At 38.4% G+C, this 25013-nt stretch overlaps 1 protein-coding gene across 1 annotated transcript in view; it reads left to right on the top strand.

Annotated features, from left to right (window-relative positions):
* DMGDH (dimethylglycine dehydrogenase) overlaps positions 1–24705 on the top strand; it is a gene marked incomplete at both ends in the record, with an annotated part of 46718 nt that extends 22013 nt beyond the window's left edge. Inside the window, 9 exons of the mRNA XM_079548076.1 lie at positions 662–831; positions 964–1117; positions 1544–1709; positions 4188–4318; positions 7099–7316; positions 8201–8358; positions 9439–9498; positions 23659–23793; positions 24490–24705. Of these exons, the coding sequence (XP_079404202.1) occupies positions 662–831; positions 964–1117; positions 1544–1709; positions 4188–4318; positions 7099–7316; positions 8201–8358; positions 9439–9498; positions 23659–23793; positions 24490–24705 (1408 nt within the window). The remainder of the gene's footprint in view (positions 1–661; positions 832–963; positions 1118–1543; positions 1710–4187; positions 4319–7098; positions 7317–8200; positions 8359–9438; positions 9499–23658; positions 23794–24489) is intronic.
* Positions 24706–25013: the final 308 nt, after the last annotated feature.

Raw genomic sequence — 25013 nt, 5'->3', positions numbered from 1 at the left:
TATTGGAGTATGGAAGGGGCAAATCAAGTAAGAAAAGACAGCTCTCAGTTCTGGCACCACTCAAAGAAGTCTCCTACCTTTATCCTCCATTTCCCAAAATTCTCTGATTTTCTGTGGAGCAATGTAATAGGTATTGCTATTATTTATATTTATTTAAGACTGCCTTGATGATATTATCTCTTAACTTCTGCTGCTGTTCTTGTCTCTGTAATGTAAATATTCACCGTAGCTGTTAGAATGTGCTAGTCTGGTTTTCAATTCTGAGTCTGGTTTAATCAAATTTGATTGTAAAAGATGTACTTTATGGCTAGAAAGTGTATTTAATGGGTATCATTTAATTGAGAACTTTATTTAGTGTTAAATGTTAACATTCCTGGAAGAGACTATTAAATTCTGAACTTCAGATAAAGAAACAGTTTTCTATAGTCTAAGCACCACAATTGCCATATATCACTGGAGTTTTGCTACTGATGGTGCAGTAGAAGTATCTGTCCATAAAGAATGTAAAAACGAGAAAACAAGACAAAATGGAACAAACAACCAAAAGGAAGAATGAGAGGATATTCTCATTATGTGCTGGTATTGTAGGATAATATGTGCTAGTATTGACTGGAAAAAAATAATAATTTGGCACTGCAGGGCTCTTTGTGTTTTTTTAAAGGTATGGAATTATACATGCTGGTGGCATAGGAAAGTACCTGAGTGACTGGATCCTTGAAGGGGAGCCCCCATTTGACCTGATAGAATTAGATCCTAATCGCTATGGAAAGTGGACCACTACAGAATACACAGCAGCCAAAGCAAGAGAATCTTACGGTTTTAATAACATTAGTAAGAAAATATTTTTAATGGTACTTATATTCTGAAAATTAATTCCAACAAAGCCTGCCTCTAGATTTCTGTTTACATACACATTTCTATATATTCTGTCCTGTGATGTAGAGTTTCTTCTTTCTTCCCTAGTTATTTACCCTAAAGAAGAAAGATTTGCTGGGAGACCAACAGAGAGGACTAGTGGGCTGTATGATTTGCTGAAAACAAAATGTTCAATGGGCTTTCATGCAGGATGGGAACAACCTCATTGGTTCTACAAACCTGGAGATGAGACTGGATACAAGTAAATTAAAGATTTTGTTCGTTTTTGTTTTTGTCTGATAAATTGTCAGCAAGGGCCAGATGACTTAGATTTAAAGGCGAGTGTACATCTATCACTTGTTTCAGCTAAAAGATGTCTACTAGGTTGATTTTCTATTTTTTTTTCTGTAAATTTACACATGACAGACTCATACGTTCTTCCAACGCTTCAGCAGTTCACAGTTTGTTCTGCAAAGTGGTTGATAAAATATCAACCCATATCTTTCTCTGTTGTTAAAGGATTTAATAATTAAGCTATGTTAGACCAAGCAAAATATTGGGTAAGCTACCTACAATTAGGAATGTCTATCTCTTATTAAACTGAAGAAACTGAAGACTAACTACATTTTGTTGCAAAGAATACAATATGGCTAGATTCTGTGTTAAGTGTATAAATGCTCTGTTTTAGACCCAGTTTTCGGCGCACAAATTGGTTTGACCCAGTGGGACGTGAGTATAAACAGGTTATGGAAAAAGTTGGTGTGATTGACCTGTCACCATTTGGCAAGTTTAAAGTGAAAGGCACTGATTCTGTTAAGCTGCTGGATCATCTGTTTGCAAATGTTGTTCCAAAGGTAAATGGAATGGTGATAACCGTTTTAATCTGAGATGTAGACAAACAAGATGTATTTCAGAAATGGAAAATGTGGCATAATATTGTCATAATATCTTTCAGATAACAAGCACTCAAGTCCTTTGAAGAAATTCCATTGTTAGGAGCAGGAACAGTGGAGTTTGTACTATAGTAGCTTTAAGATGTATCTTTTGACAGAAGTTATTGAGTGGCAGAGTTGTTGATGTTACAAGAGATCCCATTGTTGTCATCTTGTCCAAACTTCTACCAAAGGAGGTCATCTAGAGCTGATTGCCCAGGACTGTGTCCACATGGGTTTTGAATATCTCTGAAGACGGAGACTCCAAAACCTTTCTGGGCAGTCCATTCCAGTGCTTTGTCACCCTCACATTAAAAAAGTATTTTCTCAGTTCTGTGTTTCAAATCCTGATTTCAAGAAGACCTGGACTTCGTTTACAATAATAGTTGAATAACTTGGAAGCTGCTTGCCTAAGATGCAGCTTCAGGTAGCAGAGGATAGCAATGGGATGTGTTCTTGCCACATCCAGACCACTGCTGGATTTTGTATTTTTACTGAATCTCCAAGTGAACATTTTGTTTTGCTTTTAAATGTATCTCATGCTTGTTTTCCACACATCTCATAATGTGACTGTGTTTTATATCTGGCTGCCTAGAGCAGGCAGGGTTGCAAATATTCGAGATGTTCAGCTTTCAAACTTCCTCCACAATTCTGAATCTGCTCACAGATTCTCAGAATACAAAAAATGGCATACTGGCAAACTAACTCAGGTTTCTTATTATTGGTCTTCAGTTTGTGGTAGTACTCCTTCAGTCCCTTTTGTCTTCCTGCTTTGTCAGCCATTCTCATCTAATGTCTAACTGCAGAGATACAACACCAGTTAGTGGTATATGAGATCGCTTTTTATGTCAACTCTATGACTCAATGATTTGGGTCAAAAGGTACATCCTGTTCTTTTCTGAAGTGCTACGGCTGTATGGTTCTGTTATTCCAGGATGCAATTTCACTTTTTTTTTTTTTTTTTTGCTATAGATTATTATTTTTATCTACTTTGGACAGCAGAAGGAGACATGGGGAGAGTACTAAGTACACTAAGTACACAGAAACTATAGTCACAGAGGTAGAAAAGGTAGAAGCCTTCTCAGAGCTCAGAGCTAGCTGAGCCTGTACACAAGAAAGATGTCCCATAAATTTGAGAGAGAAGAAGATCCTAAACTGCCATAAAATCATATATTTTACTGTATTAAACAGATTAAATGTTTTCTCTCCAGCTTTGTGTAGAGGTGATGTGACTATCATCAGCTAGTATTGCTAACACTTACTGAATGTATTTATGTTTTGAAGTTAAAGCAACATTAAATGGGAAATTAGGAAGACAAAAGTGAATAGTTTCTGTAGGGTTTAGAAGAGTGCTAAGGGGAAAAAGAGAGCAAAACAAAGAAAACAGCGTATGAGTGCACTTAAAAATCTAGTTTTCACAAGAGTTGATTATTTAAGCTTTCTGGTATCATTCATGCTTGTCTGTGTCATGAAGTAATGCAGTGAAGTTACCAGAGATTCACTTGTGCCAAAACTAGATTGAATGAGACTAGCATCAGACTGTGGAAATGCAGCTGCGTACCTGTAATGTGCTGTTGACTATCCTCATGTAGTATGATGTTGAAAAAGAATGCCAGTATCTGCAATATTTTTACTTTTTTAGTTCAGAAGACTGGAATATAGGTACTGTCTGGGTAATTGATAAGGTTCTTATGAAAGCAGAATGAAATCAGAGAGAGAAAATTCCTTCTCTGGAATCAGACAAGAGCAGCGGCTCTGGCACGTTTAAATTTTTCTTTGCATAGATGGTATCTGTATGAACACAATACGTGTTATGGTCATGGCTAAATACCTGTTGAAATTTTGCTTTTAGGGAAAACATTTATATACACAATGATCCAGATGAACAGTGATTCATGGTAGGGAACTGAATAGATTATGAAAAAGGTGAATACATCAAGGCAGAAAAACATAAGCAAATTCAATGGTTTTTTTTCTTCAAATTAAGAGACAAAGGATATGTCATCCTTTTGGGTTTCACAAATGTTATTCACATGATTGAAAAAGAAAATTTACATCAATATTCTGTACAAGGGTTTTTTTTTAATTCTGATGATCAGCAAACAAACTGAAATTCATTGGATCTGTTTGCATTTAAATGCATTCTTGATGACATCATACGCAGCCAGAAAATATTTACAAACATCTTTATTTATCTGATTTCTATGAAAAAAATATGGAATTTCGCCTGTAAATATTAAGCATGGCTGATTCTCTCCTGTTAAATCATAGCAGAACAAACATAGAAAGTTATTAAGTAAATACGTATTTCCACATAATGACCATACTAATCTTTAATAATGATTAAGAATGCAGAGGTTTTACTTTGCATCCCGACTAACTAGAAATTGTACTCTGTAGGTTGGTTCCACAAATATAAGTCACATGTTGACACCCGGAGGAAAAGTTTATGCTGAGCTAACAGTGTCTCAACTGTATCAGGGTGAATTTATGCTTGTAACAGGCTCAGGATCAGAACTTCATGATCTGAGGTAAACTTATTTTTGATATTGTAAGTACATAATGCCATACAATCACATTAATGTAGAAATCTTTTTAATAAGTCCCAAATTCTTAATGGTTATTCAACAACCATTTCACTAGTTTCAAGATAATTCTACTTATTCATTGATCTTGGTTTCTTAGAAACTTGGTTTAACTGAATCCTGAAATGTAAGCAGTTGAATTTTGGGTTTAGTGTTGGTGTAAAAGGTGGATAATTTACTGACAGTTATGTAATATACTTTAATCTAAGTAGTTCTTGTTTTGTTGTTGAACATATCTGTATTTGGCACTGTACGATGGAACAGCATGATTGTTCCTTTCCAGTGTTTTCTCTTACGTAAAAAAGAGAACTGACTTTTAACATGCACGACCCCAGAGGCACTGACCTGGCTAATACAGATGAGTTGTATTCTTTCTGAAACTATGATAATGTCTTCTGCTTTGGGCTCTGGAGCCACAAAGGGAAGTGAAAGAAAGGAGGTAGAAGCAGTTGCAGGTTGACTCCCTTTTTTTCAGTAAGATGCATTGGACTTTTTTTCAATAAGATACATGTTTATGGTGTTATCAGTGGCTGTACACTCATAATATGAAAAAAAAGATTTTTTCTTACCTGTAATTTCTGACAAATCAGTTCTTCAGAATGAATCAATGAGATGAAAGGTGAAATTTACTACCCTTACACATGATGCATAATGCAGTTTCATAACAACCCCATGCTTGTAAAAAAGGACAGGCCTAATGTATTTACTTTTAAAAAATTTGTGCAATGCTTTTTGGTACTCCCTTGGGCCTGAGATCTTTAAACACTGTTTAACAAAATATAATTACTAAGATTTTAAATATACCCCTTTCATTTACTTTGTGAACTTCCTGAAAGATTTACGCAGCTTTAGTTTTTAATTAGAGCAAGACTACAAGCTAAACTTGCTGCCAGTACTTTAAACACTGCATTCAGGAAGCAACAATAACATTTGTACATTTATGTTAGCACAGAAATTTATGCTGAGGTTCCTGATGTTCATTTCATTTGATGCTTATTCCTTTTGCATGCTGAGATTTTATTAACACTTTCTGAATCCGAAGGCAGGTCAGTGTTCAGTCTTAGAATATCACTTCTTTTCTTACCTGTCAGCATGGCCTATGATGAAATGATTAGCTTGGCAGGTAGAGTAGAGCAGTAGGTCTTGTCCACCTGATCTTCAGTATGAACTTTGACACTGTCACCCACAAGATCCTTGTAGACAAGCTGTTGATAGATGAGCTACATGGACAGACAGCGAGGTAGACTGAAGGCTGGCTGAATGGCTGAGACCAGAGCCCACTGTTCAGTGGTGCAGTCTCTCTGGAGGCACGTAACTAGCAGTGTGTCCCAGGGTTAGTGCCGGGTCCAGACCCTTATGAAACATCTTCTTCATTAGTGATCTGAATAATAGGGCAGAGTGCACCCTCAGCAGGTTTGCAGGTAGGAATAACCGATTTTCCAGGAGACTGTGGTGCCAACCAGAGAGACCTCAACAGGTTAAGCAAATGGGCTGACAGGAATCTCATGAATTTCAGCAAGATGCTGGAGGCCACCTAGGAAGAAAGCAGCTTGGCAGAAAAGGATCTCAGGATCTAGGTGGACATCAGGTTGAACATGAGCCTTGCAGCTAAGAAAGCTAGCATATCCTGGGCAGTAGTATCACTGGCTGGTTGAAGGAGGTAGTCCTTCCCTTCAGCACTGGTAGGGCCATATATGGAATAGTATGACTAGTTCTGGGCTCTCCAGTAGAAGAGAGACATAGTTATATTGGACAGAATTCAATAAAGGGCCATTAAGTTGATGAAGGGACTTGAAGCTTCTCTCTTAGGTGGGAATGCTGAGTGAGATGGGACTGTTCAGCCTGAATATGAGAAGGCTTAAAGGGAAACTTAGCAACGTGTATATAAATATCTTAAGAGAAGATGCAAAGAGGACAGAGCCAGGGTGTTTTTAGTGGTGCTGTGTCAGGACAAGGGACAGTAGATGCATACTGTAACACGGGAAATTCTGTGTGAACATCAGGGAACAACAGTTACTTTACTGTGTCGGTGACAGAACAATAGAATCACAGAATCACAGAATGGCCAGGGTTGGAAGGGACCTCAAGGATCATGAATCTCCAACCCCCTACCACATGCAGGGCCACTAACCTCCATGTTTAATGCTAAACCAGGCTGCCCAGGGCCCCATCCAACCTGGCCTTGAATACCTCCATCCACAACCCTTCTGGGCAGCCTGTTGCAGCACCTCACCACTCTCTGGGTACAGAATTTCCTCTTGATGTCCGACCTAAATCTCCCTTCCCTCAACTTAAAACCTTTCCCCTTGTCCTACACATATCAACCCTTTCAAAGAGTTGATTCCCCTCCCCTCAGGTTGAGGTTGCCTGTATAGGACAGGTTGCCTGTAGAATCTTCTCCTTGGAGATCTTCAGGAGCCACCTGGTCATGGTTCTGGGCACCCTGCTCTGGGTGACTCTGCTTGGGCAGGGATGGAAGCAGATAGACCTAGAGTTCTTTACCAACCTCAGCCATTCTGGGATTATGTGAAATATTCTGTGGAATAGCTTTCAATCTATCCAAAGTCTCTCACTTTCTTCACTGTACCTCAGACACTTGTGTTCTTTTACCAGTTACCTCATCAGAAATTGAGCAGTAAGAAAAAAACTGTTCATTTTTAATCTTGATATGGATCAATTATATTTTGATACATAAAGTAAACATCATTCTTGTGCTTTTCATGCAGATGGATAGAAGAGGAGGTAGTGAGAGGTGGATACAAAGTTGAAATAGAAAACATGACAGATGAGATGGGAGTGCTTGGTGTGGCAGGCCCATATGCACGACAGGTCCTCCAGAAATTGACAGCCGAGGATCTGAGTGATGACTCATTTAAATTTCTCCAGTCTAGACATTTGAAACTCTCCAATATTGCTGTTACTGCCATAAGGATATCATACACAGGTGAGTGATAGAGAAGAAAGACTCTTTAAGAGGCAGAAAATAATAAAATTAGTATAATCAAAAGTATATTGAATAATAAATCTCACTATGTGTTCTTAAGTAGGCTCACCATCCCTTTTTTAATGTGTGAGGAAATCCAGTGCATTGATTTTTCAGATGTGATCTGGTCACGGTCGGTTCCAAATTTTCCAAGATCCTCTTCTCTAGAATACCCTGTGGTGTAAATATTTATTTTACAGAACAAAAGGGCAGTTCTGATAACCTCTGTGGTATTTGCTGCAAAACCAACGTCAGGAATTGGTTTTGGATTACCGTATATTTTTTGCCAAGTGCTTTTAAAATACGGCACTGAAATTTGGAATATTTGCTTTTCTGAGTTACTTATATTTCTTTTTTATATTAAACTCCATTGCAATAGAATGAATTCAGAGCATTCTGAAGCAGCTGAAATCACTGAAATTCATATTCTGTTTCTAGTGTGCAAAGTATGAAATAACATGTTCACTTTTTGCCCATTTACACTGTTACATGCGCTATTCACTTGCTGATTCATCATCTGCTTGTAATGTCTTAAGCTTCATCCCTAAGTGTGACTTCGTTACCTGATCTTTTCTTGCCAATTTTTTTTTGGTCCTTTTTTCCCCCACTTAGATATCAGTTAACAGTTTAAATTAGAATAATATTATCACTACTTAAGATCTAGGGCATGAATCCTCTTGTGGTTCTTGCAGGAAATTTGACTTTCTGTATGATAGCAGAATTGACCCTATAACATGAATTTATGGTTTTTTTTGCTCCTCACTTTTTATCAACGAACAGAGTGCATTTACCTTCATTGTTTCAGTGTTGAGTTGATGGAAGTGCTAATCTTGTTTGTCAAACAGGTGAATTGGGATGGGAACTGTATCACAGAAAAGAAGATTCCGTAGCTCTTTACAATGCAATCATGGATGCTGGCCAAAAAGAGGAAATTGACAACTTTGGAACATACGCTCTGAATGCTTTAAGGCTAGAAAAGGGTTTCCGAGCCTGGGGGGCAGAGGTCAGGAAGTAAAACTTTTTTATTTTTCTTTCTGTTTCTTTATTCCACTATGACTATACAGCTTTTAGACTGAATTAACAAAGACAGTAATTGTTTTTTGTTCCAGTTTCTAAGTTTAGCATGAAAGTATATTTTGAGCTGAAAGTACTGTAATTCTGAACAGTGTTTTTCTAAATGAAAAAATAACTACTGTACTCTATTGCACTGCTGGCAGAGAGACACTTGTGTTGATTCACTGATACTTTTGCTTCCTGTGTATAACAAAATTATAATAGTTTTGCTGAGCTTAGTCTTTTGAAATCAAAGATTTGGCAGATGGGTTCTGAAAATGTTTCATTTCTGTAATAATTATGTCATGAGAGGCCAGTTATTCTTGCTTTATCATATATTTGGAACTTACTCATTTCCCATTAGTTCTTTCTAGTGAATTTACTAACCTACAGTGAAGAAATACTCAGGAGAGTAGAACTAGAGAATTAGGAAAAAAACAGTCAAATTCTGCTTACCTGATTTTGTTTCCTAATTCTTTTGGAAAGGAAAGAAACGAGGAAGATAAAATTCTGGGCATTTGGGAATACTTTGTTCACTGATAATTATTTTCATTCTTGCTTGTAATGCTGCCCAACAAACCATTATCCCCTCTTCACTCAGTGGGAAGGCAGTAAGAAAACCTGGCATTGTATTTTATTTTGCCTCTAGCTGAGGCATTCTGGTGTGTTAGTTTATTTTTATAACCCAGTTATTGAAGCTTCTACAGGTTCCATTCTCCTTTGAAGAAAAGTCTCATTTCTGATTGAAATGTGTATTTACTTTGCACATTGAAACTTAAATGCATGATTTAGGTATCTGCATTTTATATTAAGGATAATATGCTATTCTGCTTGAAATCATGTATTAGGAAGCTTACAGTATATTCAGATGGATGTTGCACATAAGCAATGTGAATGATGTTGACCCAGGAATAAATAGAAAGATGCATATAGTAATTATTTTATTTATTTATTTATGTATTTATTTATAAGGCAAAACCTGCTGTAGACCACCATGTAGAGATAGCTTTTGTTTTTTTCTTTTTAACAGATGAACTGTGACACTAATCCCTTGGAAGCTGGACTAGAATATTTTGTAAAGCTAAACAAGGTACGTCCTATTATTTTCCAAATGTTCCACTATATGCAAAGTTATCCTTTCCAATATTTGAAAAGAAAAAAATGTCATTATCTGTAAAATAAAACAGGTATTAGAAAATGAGCTGAGCAACATTCTTTACAGTATACAGGATTAAGTGCAGATTTAAATATACATATATTTTTCCATGGTTCTCGATAACAAAAGTATATACTAGATTGGGAACTTGCAAATGCTACATTTGATGTTGTCTGTATAAAAAATGTCTATCTGAATTTGATGTATTTCTTCTGGAGAAATATATTATGTGCTTTTGAAAGCATATGTTATATATGCAGAAGCTGAACAGATCTGTTCATATCGTGAAAATGTTTTACCTGCTTACTCTTGTTAAAGGAATTATTTGTAGTATAACTATCTTTGCCAACTGCTTTGGTACAGGAATCACTGAAAAAAAATTAATAGATTTTTTAGAAGAACTGCTGATTGATAGTAAGGATACAAGTACAATATTAGTGTATTAGTATATTTGTTAAGGAAAAAAAAAAAAAGCTTTTGATAGAATTTCTGAAGAGATCCCTGCTCATAATTTGTTCTCATCTGAATTGCAGTGTAGAGAATGGGATTAGTTGAACTTAGATGTGTGATAAAAGTGAAAACATTATCCTATCTCCGTTTATTACTATCCTCATTTTCTTATCATATTAATATTTTAGAAAATCAAAATATAGTATTATCTAACAGATAGAGAAATTGCTTGTAATTTTCTATTCCAAATAAATAAACAAGTGTTCAAACTCTCCATGAAACCCTGTGAAATCTCTTCCTGTGCAGTTCTGATGCCACCTGTTGCTACCAGTTAACTTATCAACTCAAACAGGAATCACATACACAGTGGATGTGAAGTTTCTAACCCAAGAAAAACCAGCTCCAACTTTTAAGTTGCAGCTCAAGATAAGCTACTGATCTTTACTTTTGGATATGCAGGAGTTATGGATTCAGGTTAAACATAAAATTGTGCTTTTTACCTACATGAGACAAGTGTACTAGCAGTAAGAGGAATGAATCCAAGAAAATACTTGTCCTCAGGTGTTAAAGAAAGATTGCTTTAATTCAGGAGCAATAAAGCATCCCTTCTTGTCCCAGTCTAACATCAGTGTCTGCTGTATCACAAAATACAAATTCCAGAGTTATTTCTGGCCAGCTGTAGAGCTTAACCACTGGAAAGCAGGGTGCTCCCAGAGATGTCAGTTGAATCCCTGCATGTAGCAAAGCTACAGCTGTCTCTATTAGGTTGTGTATTTTTTCCCTGCTTAGAGAAAATGATGCGCAAAGGAAATCTGGTGCATTAGGATAATGTTTTACTTAGCTATCAATGTTTTTCCAATCTTGAGAAGAACATTAGCTGAGTTGGAGAAGAATACAAGTGAAAACATCATTGTTTTTTCTAGTTTTTCTTTCTGTTTCCAATCCATACATCTGCTTCTGGTGGTTTGGTTGATTGCTTGCTTTGGTTTTTTTTTGAGTTTGGGAAGAAAGCTGCCATAAGCTAGGGGAGCTATTGCTTGACAGGATGCCCATGCAGTGCAAAGGCACTAATATGCAGGAAACACTTAGCTTTTTACTGTTCTGCACACTTTTCTTCATGGTTACTCATACTGTAGATAAGAAGGTGTGAAGAGAACCTCTGTCACAGATGCAGGATGTCAGCCTGAAAACATTTGCTAGTTTTGTCGAACAAATGTGAAGAAGGAAATAATCAATGTTTATTTATTGACTTAGAGAAGAGGGCAGTTGTGACTGTATGTTGACACTGCAGAGGTACCTGAATTAACTCAGATATTGGAAGCAGTCTAAACAGTGAAGCATGAAGCGCCATGTGAGATTATTTACTCTTGATTTTGGCAGCTTAGGATGGTGAATCCCATTTTTAGTTACAATTTCCTGTCTCTGGCTTTGATGTCCATTTGGCATGGTGTAGACTTCAGGAACACTAAGACTGAATACAAGAAAAATATTCTTTTATCATGGCTATTAGCTGTTCCTATTGCCAAAGAAACTTTTTTTTCTTCTGTGGAAAAAAAAAAAAGAAGGCCATAAGTAACAGATTAACAGATTCTTGTTTGACATCTTGGTCCGCAGGAAATTTCTGGTGGGAATTGTAACCTGAACTGTACACCCCCAGTAGCAGAAAGTGCTTATTTCTGTGTAGATTAAAATAAAAATAAGTCATTCAGCTGATTACTGGATAGCTCTTCTTACTGCACAACAAATAGCTAACATAGCTCACTTCATTATAAGTGAATTGTAGTCATGGAAATATTAACAGTTTATAAGCAGATAAGAGTGAATGAAGAACCAAATACCAGTGAAGGTAATACAACCAAAATTATTTTATTTTCCACAAGAGCACATTCAAAAATCTATGGAATAAATATAAAGAGATGCAGATTCCCAATAAAATCTTGATATTTCTTTGTGTTTACAAAGCTTAGTGTATGCATCATCTTCAGGTACGTAAAGACCATTCTTTTATTTGTGATAAGTAACATGAAAGTAACACAAACACGATCTATTGTAGCACGACAGTAAACCTGTTTCCTCATGATTTCAATGGAAAAATTCATTTTATCAAAAGCCGAGGAGGTAGTGTTGTTCTAGATGTTTTTGTCAGATTTCCTCTTAATTCTTGAACTACTCGTGATGATTACAGGTATGTAGTGAAGCTCTGCAAGGAGAAAATTAGAAAAGCCAAAGCCCAGCTAGAATTGAAATTGGCTACTAAGGAAAAGGAAAACAATAAATACATCAGCAGAAAGAGGAGGGCTAGGGAGAATCTCCATCCCTTGTTGGATGCCAAGGGCAACTTGGTGACCAAGGATCGGGATAATGCTGAGGTGCTTAATGCCTTCTTTGCCTCAGTCTTTAATAGTCAGACTTGTGACTCCCTGGGAACACAGCCCCCTACACTGGGCTCGAAAGAAAGGGATGGGGAACAGAATAAGCCCTGCATGATCCATGATGAGATAGTTTTGGAGCTGCTCCGAAAGCTGGATGCTCACAAGTCCATGGGGCTGGATAGATAGCTGGAGTGCTGAGGGAGTTGGTGGATGTGGTTGCCAAGCCACTTTCCATCATTCTTTGGTAGTCCTGGCTAGCCAGGGATGTCCTAGTGGATTGAAGACTGGCAAATGTGACACCTATCTTCAGAAAGGGATGGAAAGATGATCCTGGTAGCTACAGACCTATCAGTCTCCCCTCGGTGCCTGGAAGGTTATGGAACAGATAATCTTGGGAGCCATCATGGACCAATTAAAGGTCAACCAGGGCATCAGGCCCAATCAGCAGGGATTTACGAATGCTAGATCCTGTCTGACAAACCTGATTTCATTCTGTGACAAGGTGACCTGCTTAGTGGATGAAGGTAAGGCTGTCGATGTGGTCTACCTGGACTTCAGTAAAGCCTTTGACACTGTCCCCCACAGCATTTTCATGGGGAAGCTGGCTGCCCACGGTTTGTATGGGCATACGCTCTGCTGTGTGAAACTCTGGCCAGATGGCTGCGCCCAAAGATTTGTGGTCAGTGGAGTCAAATCCAGTTGGCAGCTGGTCATGACCCAGTGTCCCCCAGGGTTTGGTGCTGGGGCCGCTTCTATTTAACGTATTTATTAATGATCATGATAAGAGGAATGAGTGTACCCTCTGAAAATTTGCAGACAACACCAAATTGGGAGGGAGTGTTGATCTGCCAGAGGGGAGAAAGGCATTACAGAGGGACCTGGATAGACTGGATCAATACGCCAAGGCAAACTGCATGAGCTTCGATAGGGCCAAGTGTCGGGTCCTGCATTTTGGTCACAACAACCCCAAACAACCCTACCGGCTTGGAGAGGAGTAGCTGAAAAGCTGCCTGATGAAAAGGGACTTGGTGTACTGTTGGACAGTCGACTGAATATGAGCCAGCAGTGTGCCCAGGAAGGCCAATGGCATCCTGGCTTGTATCAGGAATGGTGTGGTGAGCAGGACTAGGAAGTAATCCTGCCCCTGTACTCGGCACTGGTGAGGCCTCACCTCAAGTACTGTGTTCAGTTTTGGGCACCTCAGTACAGAAAGGACATTGAGGTGCTGGAGCAGGTCCAAGGAAGGGCTACAAGGCTGGTGAAGGGCTTGGAGAATATGTCCTATGAGGAGAGACTGAAGGAACTGGGGCTGTTCAGTCTGGGGAAGAGGAGGCTGAGGGCAGACCTTATTTCTCTCTTCTAATATCTGAAAGGTGATTGCAGCGAGAGCGGGGTTGGTCTCTTCTCACTGGTGACAGGTGACAGGATGGAGGGAAATGGCCTCAAGTTGTACTGGGGTAAGTTTAGGTTGGATATCAGGAAACACTTCTTTACAGAAAGGGTTGTTAAGCAGTGGAATAGGCTCCCCAAGGAGATGGTTGAGTCACCATCCCTGGATGTGTTTAAAATCTGTTTGGATGTGGTGCTTGGGACATGATTTAGTGGAGGGTTGTCAGTTAGGGTAGTATGGTTAGGTTGTGGTTGGACACGATGATCTTTAATATCTTTTCCAACCTGGGTGATTCGATAACAACTCCATTGTTGTTTTGCTGATGGTGTTCGTTCATTGTGGAGATGAGCAGGATGGGCTGTGATTAAATCAAAGTGGAGAGATGATAACGGAATTTATAATGTAGTGTGCACATCATTTTTATAAATTCACAAGAAAATCTTCCTGTTTCAGGAGTGAGATTTTAAACATATCTATAACCTCTGTACCCAACTGTTTTTACTGAACATTCTTTGTTAGACACTATACTCATAATTAAGTTGATCTCTATAACGCTCTATTACAGATTATTTAGTAGGGTCCTAATCAAGTTTGTGTCAGGAAATTCACAGGATGTCTTTAAGGAAGAAAATGTTGCATCTGTTTTTGCTTCGTATCCAAACTGTCGTTTCTGTTATGCTACAAAATCCCTTATTTAACCGTTGGCATTTAACATGCTAATTTATATGCAAGACTGCCATCTGCTGGGCAGTTTATGCAGCAGTTTTGTTGGGGATGATGGAAACACGTGGAGATTCTGTTCCAATACACTCATCGGGGCTTGGATCCAGATTAGCCAATATTTAGCATTTTTTCCTCTAGTAGGAAATACCTTTATCAGAGACAATGTTTCTTTGTTGCAGTCCTGTTTATTTACTGAGGCAATTTCTCTATTCAACGTTTTGTGCTTTTTTTCTTTCTTTCCAGATTATACATTGCCCACAGTCTCTACCCCTTTGCTTTTTCTTAGGCCTCTGATACCTGCAGGTTTTTTTAACCTGGTTTATTTCCTTTTTCCTTCCCTATTGGCTTCTCACTGTTTCTGTCTTATCTCCACCAACATTGCATTTAAATGTCAAACAATACTTCTTAAAATGCAAGTCCTACCACTTCTTACTTTGCACTGGAACTCTATGGTGGCTGTTGCCATTTCACCTATTGGGCATATTTTATTCCTTTTGTAGCAAGTTCAGTATTACACATCCATGATCTCCCCAGTTGTGTGTCTCCTTCCTTTCCACTCTTCTAGAACTATCCCTCAGTTGTGTCAGGCCAACTCTTCGTGTTACCGTATCATAGCAACATAGAATATCTTGGGGTGAAAGGGACCTTAAAGATCACTTATTTCTAACCCTCTGCCATATGCAGGGCTGCCACCCACCAGCTCAGACTCCCAGGGCCCCATCCAACCTGGCCTTGAGTATCCCTCCGCAGGGATGGGGCATCCACAGCTTCTGTGGGCAGCTTGTGGCAGGGCCTCAACACTCTAAATCATGGTTCAAACTGCTATGTCCTGATTTATTAAAGCACAGAACAAAAAATTATTTTAGGGTTGTTTTTTTTTTTTAAATCATTTTACATATGCGGTTTTGGTAGGGAACACCAAAAAGGGTCCAACCACAGAGACCATCTCTCCAAAAGGAAGCAATAGCCATGTTATTAGTTCTGCCATGGCCCTCTGAGGCTATGGCTACAAAGAGCAGTGATGCTAGGTGACAAGAATGGTGAAGTAGCAGAAAGGAGGATATACATGCTGCCTCTCATTCTCCGCAGCATTGCAGTGTATGTTGTCATTTGTATCATGATGTGTATAAAATGCTCTTTTTCTGGTCTGGTAATGCTTGTTGACTCCATGCTTAAATTATGTGGGCTATAGCACTGTTAAATGATATGAAATAAAAATCTTTCACCTGCAGGAGACAAAGGTTTCAGGGGAACAAGGACTGAAAACTGGTCACCAGTAAAAGAACGACTTTTAGCCTTTTGCGTATGTTTTCTTAATTGAATTTTTGTTTTACTCAGTCACTGACTTTAAAATGGTCCCATGTTTGCAGGACCATAGAAAGTTATAAATTATTATTTTCTTGCTCCTAAAATGCAGTATAAACTATATAGGGCAGGCTTCTTCGATGGAATGGTGATTGCTTGCCAGGTGTTCTGGAAGCACAGCTCCAATTCTGATGTTGGTGAACCTGCAAGAGTTTCTGTAATTTCCCGCGTCAAGGTCTGTCCAGCATTTGCTTTCACTGACTTGCATCCCACCTTTTCAGAGAGGAATGAACATAGTAGTATTTACTCACCCCACTCCATGATCCAGTATAAGGTTCTCTTTCGTGCCACCTCCTCTTTAAGGAAGAAAAGGAGACAGGCGTGGAAACTTAGGAGTGGAATCGTACTCTGTAGTTGTTTCATTTGAAGTCCAGAGGGGTCATAAAAACAAAAGGTTTATCCCATTGGTTTACATAGGGTATGAAAACAATCTGCAGAGATTTTGTTCTCTGTATAAAATGCATGCTTGGGTTGCTCCCACTATGTTCACTGAGTCATATAAAACTTTAAACACCCACCAAGCTAGGAATTTTGAGCAAAAAAAATTCATCAGCAGTTTATTTTGTATCAATTTTTTAGAGCTGGTTGTGTGCATGCAAGAAGCAGTTAGGCAGACTGAATGAAAGGTGAAGTGATGCAGGTATCACATGTACTGACAGGCCATATATGCTTTAGAAAATTATTTCATGCAGTATAAACTGCAGTTTTGGTTTGCTGCTGGAAAATAAATTAATCAAATATTTTCTACCTGTGGAGGAAAATGATCTTCAGCTATCGCTCTCTGGTACCATTTGGAGCAGAGCCCTGAAATTATTCAAGAGCATTCAAGTAAAAATAATTGTTTGCAAAATATTGCATTGATGCTGTCTCCAACTGTGTTGTAGTACCATGGTTATAGCAGATTGCAGCATCTGTTGCTGCTGCCTGACTCAGTTGGATGCCTTTGTGTACATAATTCAGCTGTACGCCCACATGCATAAGTACAATTTCAAATAAATTACATTTGATTATTAAAAGAGATTTGCATATCTTTGCTGCCTGTTATTCTTGAAGGGATATGACAGTTTTCTTCCAGGAAACCCAGACTTTGTGCCACTAAGCCACAGAACTTAGAAAAGAAAATTTAGTTTTGTACACAGTTTGTATTTGCTTTTCTTAAGCAACTTACTGAAGAATCAGAATTAAGATCCATAAGCCTTAGAATGAAAACCAAGCACGTTTGAAATACAGTGAGTAAAACTTTTCAGGGTACGTCACAGTGCCTAAAATCGCCTCACTGGTTAATGTTTTTTTAAAACTTTTTTTTTTTAAGTGCTCTTATTTTGTACTAACAAACATGCAGTAACTGACACAAGTTGAAAGCCTGATGGAGAGAATGGCAAGGGAAAATGCATGATATGTTAATAGATTAGATATGGCCTCCCTTAAGCTGTATGCTATTTGAAAGTTGTAACTGATTTGTTGTTGTGATATAACTTTTCTTCACAAACAGTATATAAAGAGCTAAACTCTTCTTTTTTTGCAATGCACTCAAACTAAAGAATGTGAAGCTAAATACTGTTGTCCTTATCCTGATTCTGTCTTTTTACTTACTGTGAAAAATATTAGTTATGCTCCAGCTTCATGTTTTGGGAGCACATATTAAGATAATGGAAACTCCTCTGTATTTTAGGCTTTGTTTAATGAGAATCATTAATTAATGAAGCATTGTACTGTTACTCCATTTCATGTCGTCTTTGGTTTTTTTTTTAAATGAAGAGACAATAAGAACAAATACAAATTTGACATTTGTTTGAGATTGGAATTATTTAATATTTCCCTTTGTTTCTTTTTTTTCCTTTTTTTTTTCTTTTGCAGAATGTCCTGTTAATAAGTTGTGCTTGTTGAATGGATTTCACCTTGCATTATATTAGATAATGATTGATTTGATAATTGATTAATGCAATGACCTAAAAGAAATAGAAATTCAACTTACTGATTTTCTTCAGGAAACAGGAAGGAGTTACCAAGAATAGATAGTATTAATTTGAATTAATCACTTTCCACTGTATTAATGCTTATAAATTTCTTAAGTGTGGGAATGGACGGAGCCAGGCTATTTTCAACAGTGCCCAGTGACAGGACAAGGGACAGTGGGCACCAAATGGAACACAGGAAGTTCCAAATGAACATGAGGACAAATTTCTTTACCTGTGAGTGTGACAGAGCACTGGAACCAGTTGCCCAAATTGTGGAAGTATCTTTCTTTGGAAATACTTCAAATTCTTCACCTGAATGCTTTCCTGTGCAGACCCCCTTTCGCAGACTTGATGATCTCAGGAGGGCTCTTCCAACCCCTGCAATTCTGTGATTCTGTGATGCATATATTCATTCTTGAATGCTGCATGTATGTGTGCATATATGTGTATATTTGTGTGTATTTTGCAGAGTTTGAATTCTAGGTTACCTTTAGGTTTTTTTTCCAGGCCAGAATTCTAATAATTAAAAATAAAAAAATTAACCATTAAGGAATATAAATCAGCAAACAACTAATCCATTGTAGAAAAGCTGCCAAATCCATCTCCAGTTAGCGTACAAAATATAGCGATATATTCCAGGTGGCTGAAGGTCTGGTGCCGGTGAAATTAATTTGGCAAGAATTTAATTTTCTATTCATAAAGAACAGGCAAAGAACAATCCGGAACTGTAGATTAAAGAACCTGCAAACTGCTTGGATATTTCCGTAATGGTTTCCATGGAAGTCAAGGGTTTTTTTGCCGTCAACCTTAAGGTTACAGTAATTAGTAGATTAACAGGAATTAACAACCATCTATACAGCTAATCTTGAAGTGACCCATTAAAGAGGTATTATGTGCTCCCAGGTCTTACTCAAGGTTCTCATTATGATTGATGCATTCACTTTTATGGAACTGTTCACCCATTTGTAAAAAAAGAAACTTACAGGGGTAATAATTCACTGAAAATTTTGAATTTAAAAAAACAATAATACACAAACAAACACACACACCAATGAAAATGATACATGTTTTAAGGGCTTTCAGTTCTCTATTTATGCACTCACATGTATCTGAATACTCCATTTAAAAAAACAAAACAACAGAAAAAACCTCTGCTGTACAGCACTAGCTGTGTCAGTGCAGTGTGATAATGCTTTCCCAAAGTCATAGGCTACAATTGTTTTTTTCTGGAAAATTGAGGGTGACTCAGTGAAGGGAGTGGGCACAGTAAAAGAATACTGCTGGAAACTAGTTTGGAGAGAGTACTGCCTGTTACCACTCAGAATTTGCTAAGAGACCTACATATAGGAATTTAAAGACATCCGTAGTGTCAAGTTAAGGTGTCTTAATCAGAAACATCCATACTGTGTTGGTAAATTGAGATAAGACTGAGGGGAGACCTAACTTCTTGGTCGGCAATTGGAAGCCTAGGGCACATGCCATTTTGTTTGAGTTCTTGTGTTTAGTTCCAGCAATTACATTCCCTGAGACTAAATACTGTATGCTACATTGGCATGTTGGGGGTGGGGGAGAAGTTGATTCAGTATTAAGCTCACCTGTAGAATGTCTGCTTCCCAGATATGTGTCTCATGCAAAGTGTTTTACTCTGTGTAATGTGCTCAAGTATACTATCTTATTTGTGTTTCTAGTTGTAGATGATTCCTTTTACAAATATTCCTATGTAACACAAAAGCAATTCTATGAAGAGTGACGAAGAACCACTCATTTGCTAGCTATTGTCTGGGTTGAGGTCATTGCTTTATGCTTTTCTAGCAGCATCCTGAGAGTTCTAAAATCAGTTCTTCCAGTCCTTTGTCTGATCTGGACAGTATTTCATGCTGCACTTCAAAGTGGAATGTTCATGATGCTTACGTATAACACCTGCCTTTATCCTCAGTTGGTCCACAACTGATTTTCAGACTAGCTGATCCTTAGCCAGTTCTTGACATCCACTGCTTTTCTCCATTGCTTGCACAATCCAATCTTTCAAAGGTCATCAGTGCTTTAGTAGTTTCTTCTAAGCCTACAGATAGACGTATGTGAACCTGAATAAGATGTTCAGAAATAAGAACACGTTGTGCAGTAATGTATTCTGAGTACAATACATTTTGCTTGTAATCCTGGCTAGTATTACTACAAAATAATGATTCAGTGCTGACTCACAAGGAGCAGAACTTCAGAACTTGGCATTTCGAATGTTGGTCTATATGCAGAGCACTCAATTACATATACAAGAGTATTTCAAATAACTGCTAGGGTCTATGTGCTATAATTCTTTACAGAAATTAAAGAACAGTACCAGAAATAGTATATTGACATTTTCAACATTATTTCATTCCTTTTCTCTTTAGCACTCATCAAATGACTAGAAATTCTGCTTCAGATGCACAAGAATTGTCACAGTGACCTAGGACTGTATGTCTTAAAACGGCTTTCACTGCCTCACCACGCTCTGAGTGAAAATTTTCCCTGATGTCTAATCTAACTCTCCCCTTTTTTAGTTTCAAGCCATTCTCCCTTGTTTTGTCACTGTCTACTTGTTTAAAAATTTGATTTCACTCCTGTTTATAAGCTTCCTCTAAATACTGGAAGCAACAGTTTTCCGTGCTGGCCACCCTTCCTTTGATGCAGCCCAGGATACTGTTGGCCTTCTGGACTGCAGGCACCACTGCTGGTTCATGCCAAGCTTTTCACCTGTCAGAACTCTCAAGTCTTGCTTTCAGTTTCTTCTAGTCTGGGATAGTCCTTATGCAAGTGCAAAACATTGCTTTTGGCTCTGTTGAACCTCATCTGGTTCATGGGGGCCAACTTCTCAAGCTTGTCCAGTATCCTTCAGATGGTATTCCTTCCTTCTGTCATATCAAATGCATCAGTCAGTTTGGTGTCATCCACAAACTTGCTGAGGAGGCATCCAAACCCATCATCTATGTCATTGATAAAGATGCTAAAGAACATCCATTCTAAGACAAGCCCGTGGGGGACATCACTCATGACTGGCCTCCACCTGGACATAGAATAATTGACTGTGACCCTCTGGCTGTAGCTTTTCAACAAGTTATTTATCTACAAAGTAGTCCATCCTTTGATCACTTATCTCTCCAATTTAAATATAAGGATGTGGGACCACATCAAAAGTCTTGCACAAATCCTGGTAGATGACATCAGCTCCCCTTCCTTTGTCCATTGGTGCCATCACTTCATTGTACAAGGTTACTAGACTGGACAGGTATGATTGGCCCTTGGTGAAGCCTTGCTGGCTCTCTTGGATCACATCTTGTCTCATATGTGCCTTAACAAAGTTTCCAGGAGGACTCATTCCATGATCTTTCAAGATACAGAGGTAAGGCTTACTAGCCTGTAGTTCCCTGGGTCTTTCTCCCTTTCTTAAAACCAGGAGTGATGTTTCCTTTCTCCAGTCACTGGAGACTTAACCTGACAGCCATGACTTTTCAAACATGATGGAGAGTGATTTGGCAACTACATCAGCCAATTTATTCAGGACCCTGGGATGCAAATCATCAGGCGCATAGACCTACATTCCATTTTGTGAGGCAGTCTAGGACTTGCTCTTTTCTTAAAATTGAAGTGTGTTCCCACAGCATTCATCTAGAGGTTAAGGGGTTAGAGGTTCAGAGATGTGAGAGGCACAGGAAGCCTGACTGCCAGTAAAGACTGAGACAAAAAACTTGTGTACTTCACCTTTCATCCTTTTTTGTTGAAGCTAGTTTTCCCTTCTCATTTATCAGAGGCAGTACACTCTCCTTTGCTTGTTTAGTGTACCTGTAGAATCCCTTATTATTTTTCACATCCCTTATCAAGTGCAATTACATCTATGCCTTGACTTTTCTGATACCATTTCTGCACGTCCAGACAGCAACCTTGTATCCTTCCCAGGCCACCCATCCCTGCTTCTGCTGCTTGCATATGTCCTTCTTATCTCTCAGTTTGAACAGCAGGTCCTTGCTCAGCCCTGATGGCTTCCTGCCTCCTCTGCTTGTTTTACTGTACTCAGGGACAGAGACTCTTGTGCTCTCTGAAAGGCATCCTTCAAGAGCGGCTAGCTCTGCTCCAGTCCTTTGTCCCTAAGGATAGCTTCCCAGGGGACCTCATCTAGTAATTCCTTAAACAGCCTGAGGTTTGTTCTCCTGGAGCTCAGGATCCTGACTTTCTGCTAGGGTTGTCTCCCTCAAGATCACAAACTCTACCAGGGCATGCAGCCCAGAGTACCTCCAATATTAATCTCTTCAATAAGCTCCTCTGTGTTGGTGAGCACCTGGTCCAGTAATGCTTCACCCCCTGGCTGATCTGTCCAGCACCTGAGCAGGATGTTATCCTCAACAGAGTTTGTCATGTTGCCTTCAAAGACATCCCAGTAGTTTAAAATCCCCCATCAAGACGAGAACCTATGAGTGCAATACTTCTTGTAGTTGAAGCAAGAAGGCCTCGTCAATATGCTCCCCCTGGTCAAGTGGCCTGTACCAGATCCTGACATCAGATATCCTTTATTAGTCCAGTCCCTAATTTTCACCCACAATCTCTCAAACTGATCATGGCTGTTTCTCAGACACAGCTCACTGCACTCTACCCTCCTCATTACATAGAGAGCAATTTCCCTGTCCCTCCTTCCCTGCCCCTCTCTTCTGAAAAGTTTCCAGCCCTCTGTGCACTGTGGGATGTGAATCATCCCACCATCTTTCTGTGACTGCAATTAGGTCATGGTTTTCTAATTAGGCTGTGGCTTCCAACTCTTGCTTGTTTCCCACGCTATGTACATTGATGTAGACACATTTCAGCCAGGCTATCAGCAGTGTTGAAAAGTGCCCTCTTGACACTTGAGACATTCTGTCCAGCAGCACGAAGTCTCTAACAGCTCTTTCTATGGCTTGTCTTTCCAATTAATTCCCAGCTAATCAAGCAAGGAAGCTGTCTGATTTTACATCTAAGACTTAAAGAGTTGTATGAGAAAAGTCAGGGTTATAGCTAATTGTAGGCAGAATAAGCTGTTATCAGCGATCCTGGCCATGGAATCAAGCTATCTCAGCCAGCTCAACATAGCTGCATACAATATATACTATCTTACATATCATTTATTATTCAGAGATTTACAGATGGCTCCCTCAGTACTTGCCATGCATTTATGCAGCCTGCTTCTAAAAAGGTGAAGATCTGCATGTATTTTACGAGGCAAGCTGAAAAAGGAAACTCCAAGTGGCAGCATTATTCTGTAGCTAACATGCTTTATTATCTCTTAAAATGGTAGATAAGAGTTTTTCACTCATATGTAAGTTAAAACAAGAATATGGAGTAATCTGCCAGATTTGCACCCTGGCAGGGAGGCATCAAAATGGAATTGTAACAGGTAACAGTAGTAGTTGCTGATGCCATCAAAAAGGATGTGTGTCTACAGAGGGAGGCCAGAACTTTAGGGATTCGTATTACCATTTTTTTAAATTGAAACTGGAATGAAACTTAACTATCTGACTCACAATTTTAACCGGGCAGATGGTCCTGTAACATCCAGCTTGCTATATGCATTCCTACACATATGTTGGAATTACAGACACTGAAAGACTGGGATCTAGTAAAATTAATATGCTGAATAAAATTACCAAGATGAAATGTACAAATATAAAAACATCGAGATACAAGGTATAATGTCTGTCAAGAAACTGATTTAATCTGTATTTCATACAGAATACTTAAGTGCTAGGAAAACCAATAAAAAAATATAAATGTTTTTATCGCTTCCTGTAGAACCTGAGTAACCTGAATATCATATTATCTTCTATTTTCTCAGCCAGCAGACTTTACAGGAAAGAAAACATTGAAGCAAATTAAAGAAAAGGGACTCAAACGACGACTAGTATATCTCACCTTGGAAACAGATGATGTTGATCCTGAGGGAAATGAAAGTGTGTGGCATAATGGCAAGGTAATGACTATAGATCATGTTACAAGAAGCTAAAGTTAATTCACAAACAGTACCTAACTTCATGTTTCAAGTGTGAATATAATATCTTTGTTCTGCTGGCACAGAAGAATTGTAAGCCACAACTCCATTTTCTAACCTTCAGGTAGGAAGCAGCACTGTTTATGTATGGAGTACTGTCACAGAAACAGGAATAGAAAAGATTGAAGTATTGTCATTCATTTATTGAATTAACCACTAAGTCATTTTGCAAGTTCATCATTGTTCTAAGATAATTTCTGTTACTTGCTTAAAAGAAAAATAAACAACAGTGAAGCTTAGGCATTCACACTTCAGCTCAGACTATGTATTGAAATACTTAGTAGCAATTAAATCATTGTGTATCAATTATATATATACATATAAAAATTGTGTATCTACATGTGTGTGCAGTGTTTGTTCCTTGTAAAAACTGAACTGAAAGCAACAGGAATAAACTCTTTTTCAGGGAGCAAAAAGTTACCAGCTTAAGGTGATGCCATTCACAGATAATGTTGTGAACAGCACGATGCACTTGAAATTTACTTCACATATGAAATATACAATTGAAAATTAGTATCTGAGGTGTATATCTTAAAAAACAAACAAACAAAAATCCAACCAACAAACAAACTCCATGGATGTTGAATATATGCATTAAGGATTTTTTTTTTCCCCGAGGTTATTGGCAACACCACATCTGGAAGTTTCAGCTATAGTGCTAAGCAGAGTCTGGCTTTTGCATATGTTCCCATAGAGCTCAGCAAAGTTGGACAGAAGTTGGAAGTTGAACTTCTAGGAAAAAATTATTCAGCAACTATTATACAAGAGCCACTGGTGCTGACTGAGCCAACAAGAACACGCCTTCAGAGAAAGGGTCAAAGTCCCAAAATATAAACACAGATGAGAACACAGGAAATGGTGCAGTATATTGTGCAGTTCTTTTTATATCATGCAATTAAGAGAATTAAACTACGCAGGTTTCTTAATTACTGAACGTAAGAATCTCATTGCCATTCTTCACTGAGAAATTTGATGGCATTGCCCCCTTGCTTCCTTGTATGCACTGTTCATTTCAGAGATCCGAGCACAGCTGATGGACCAGTATGTTTTCACTATTCTCAGTAACAGCTGAGAGCAGAAAGTGGCTGGGTTTGATTCAGCTTGCTCAGATGCTGGCTGGCAGATCTGAATTCAGGTAGAGG

This window comes from Tetrao urogallus (assembly GCF_951394365.1).
Source record: "Tetrao urogallus genome assembly, chromosome: Z".
Taxonomy (NCBI): domain Eukaryota; kingdom Metazoa; phylum Chordata; class Aves; order Galliformes; family Phasianidae; genus Tetrao; species Tetrao urogallus.
This window is presented reverse-complemented; position numbering and strand designations above follow the sequence as displayed.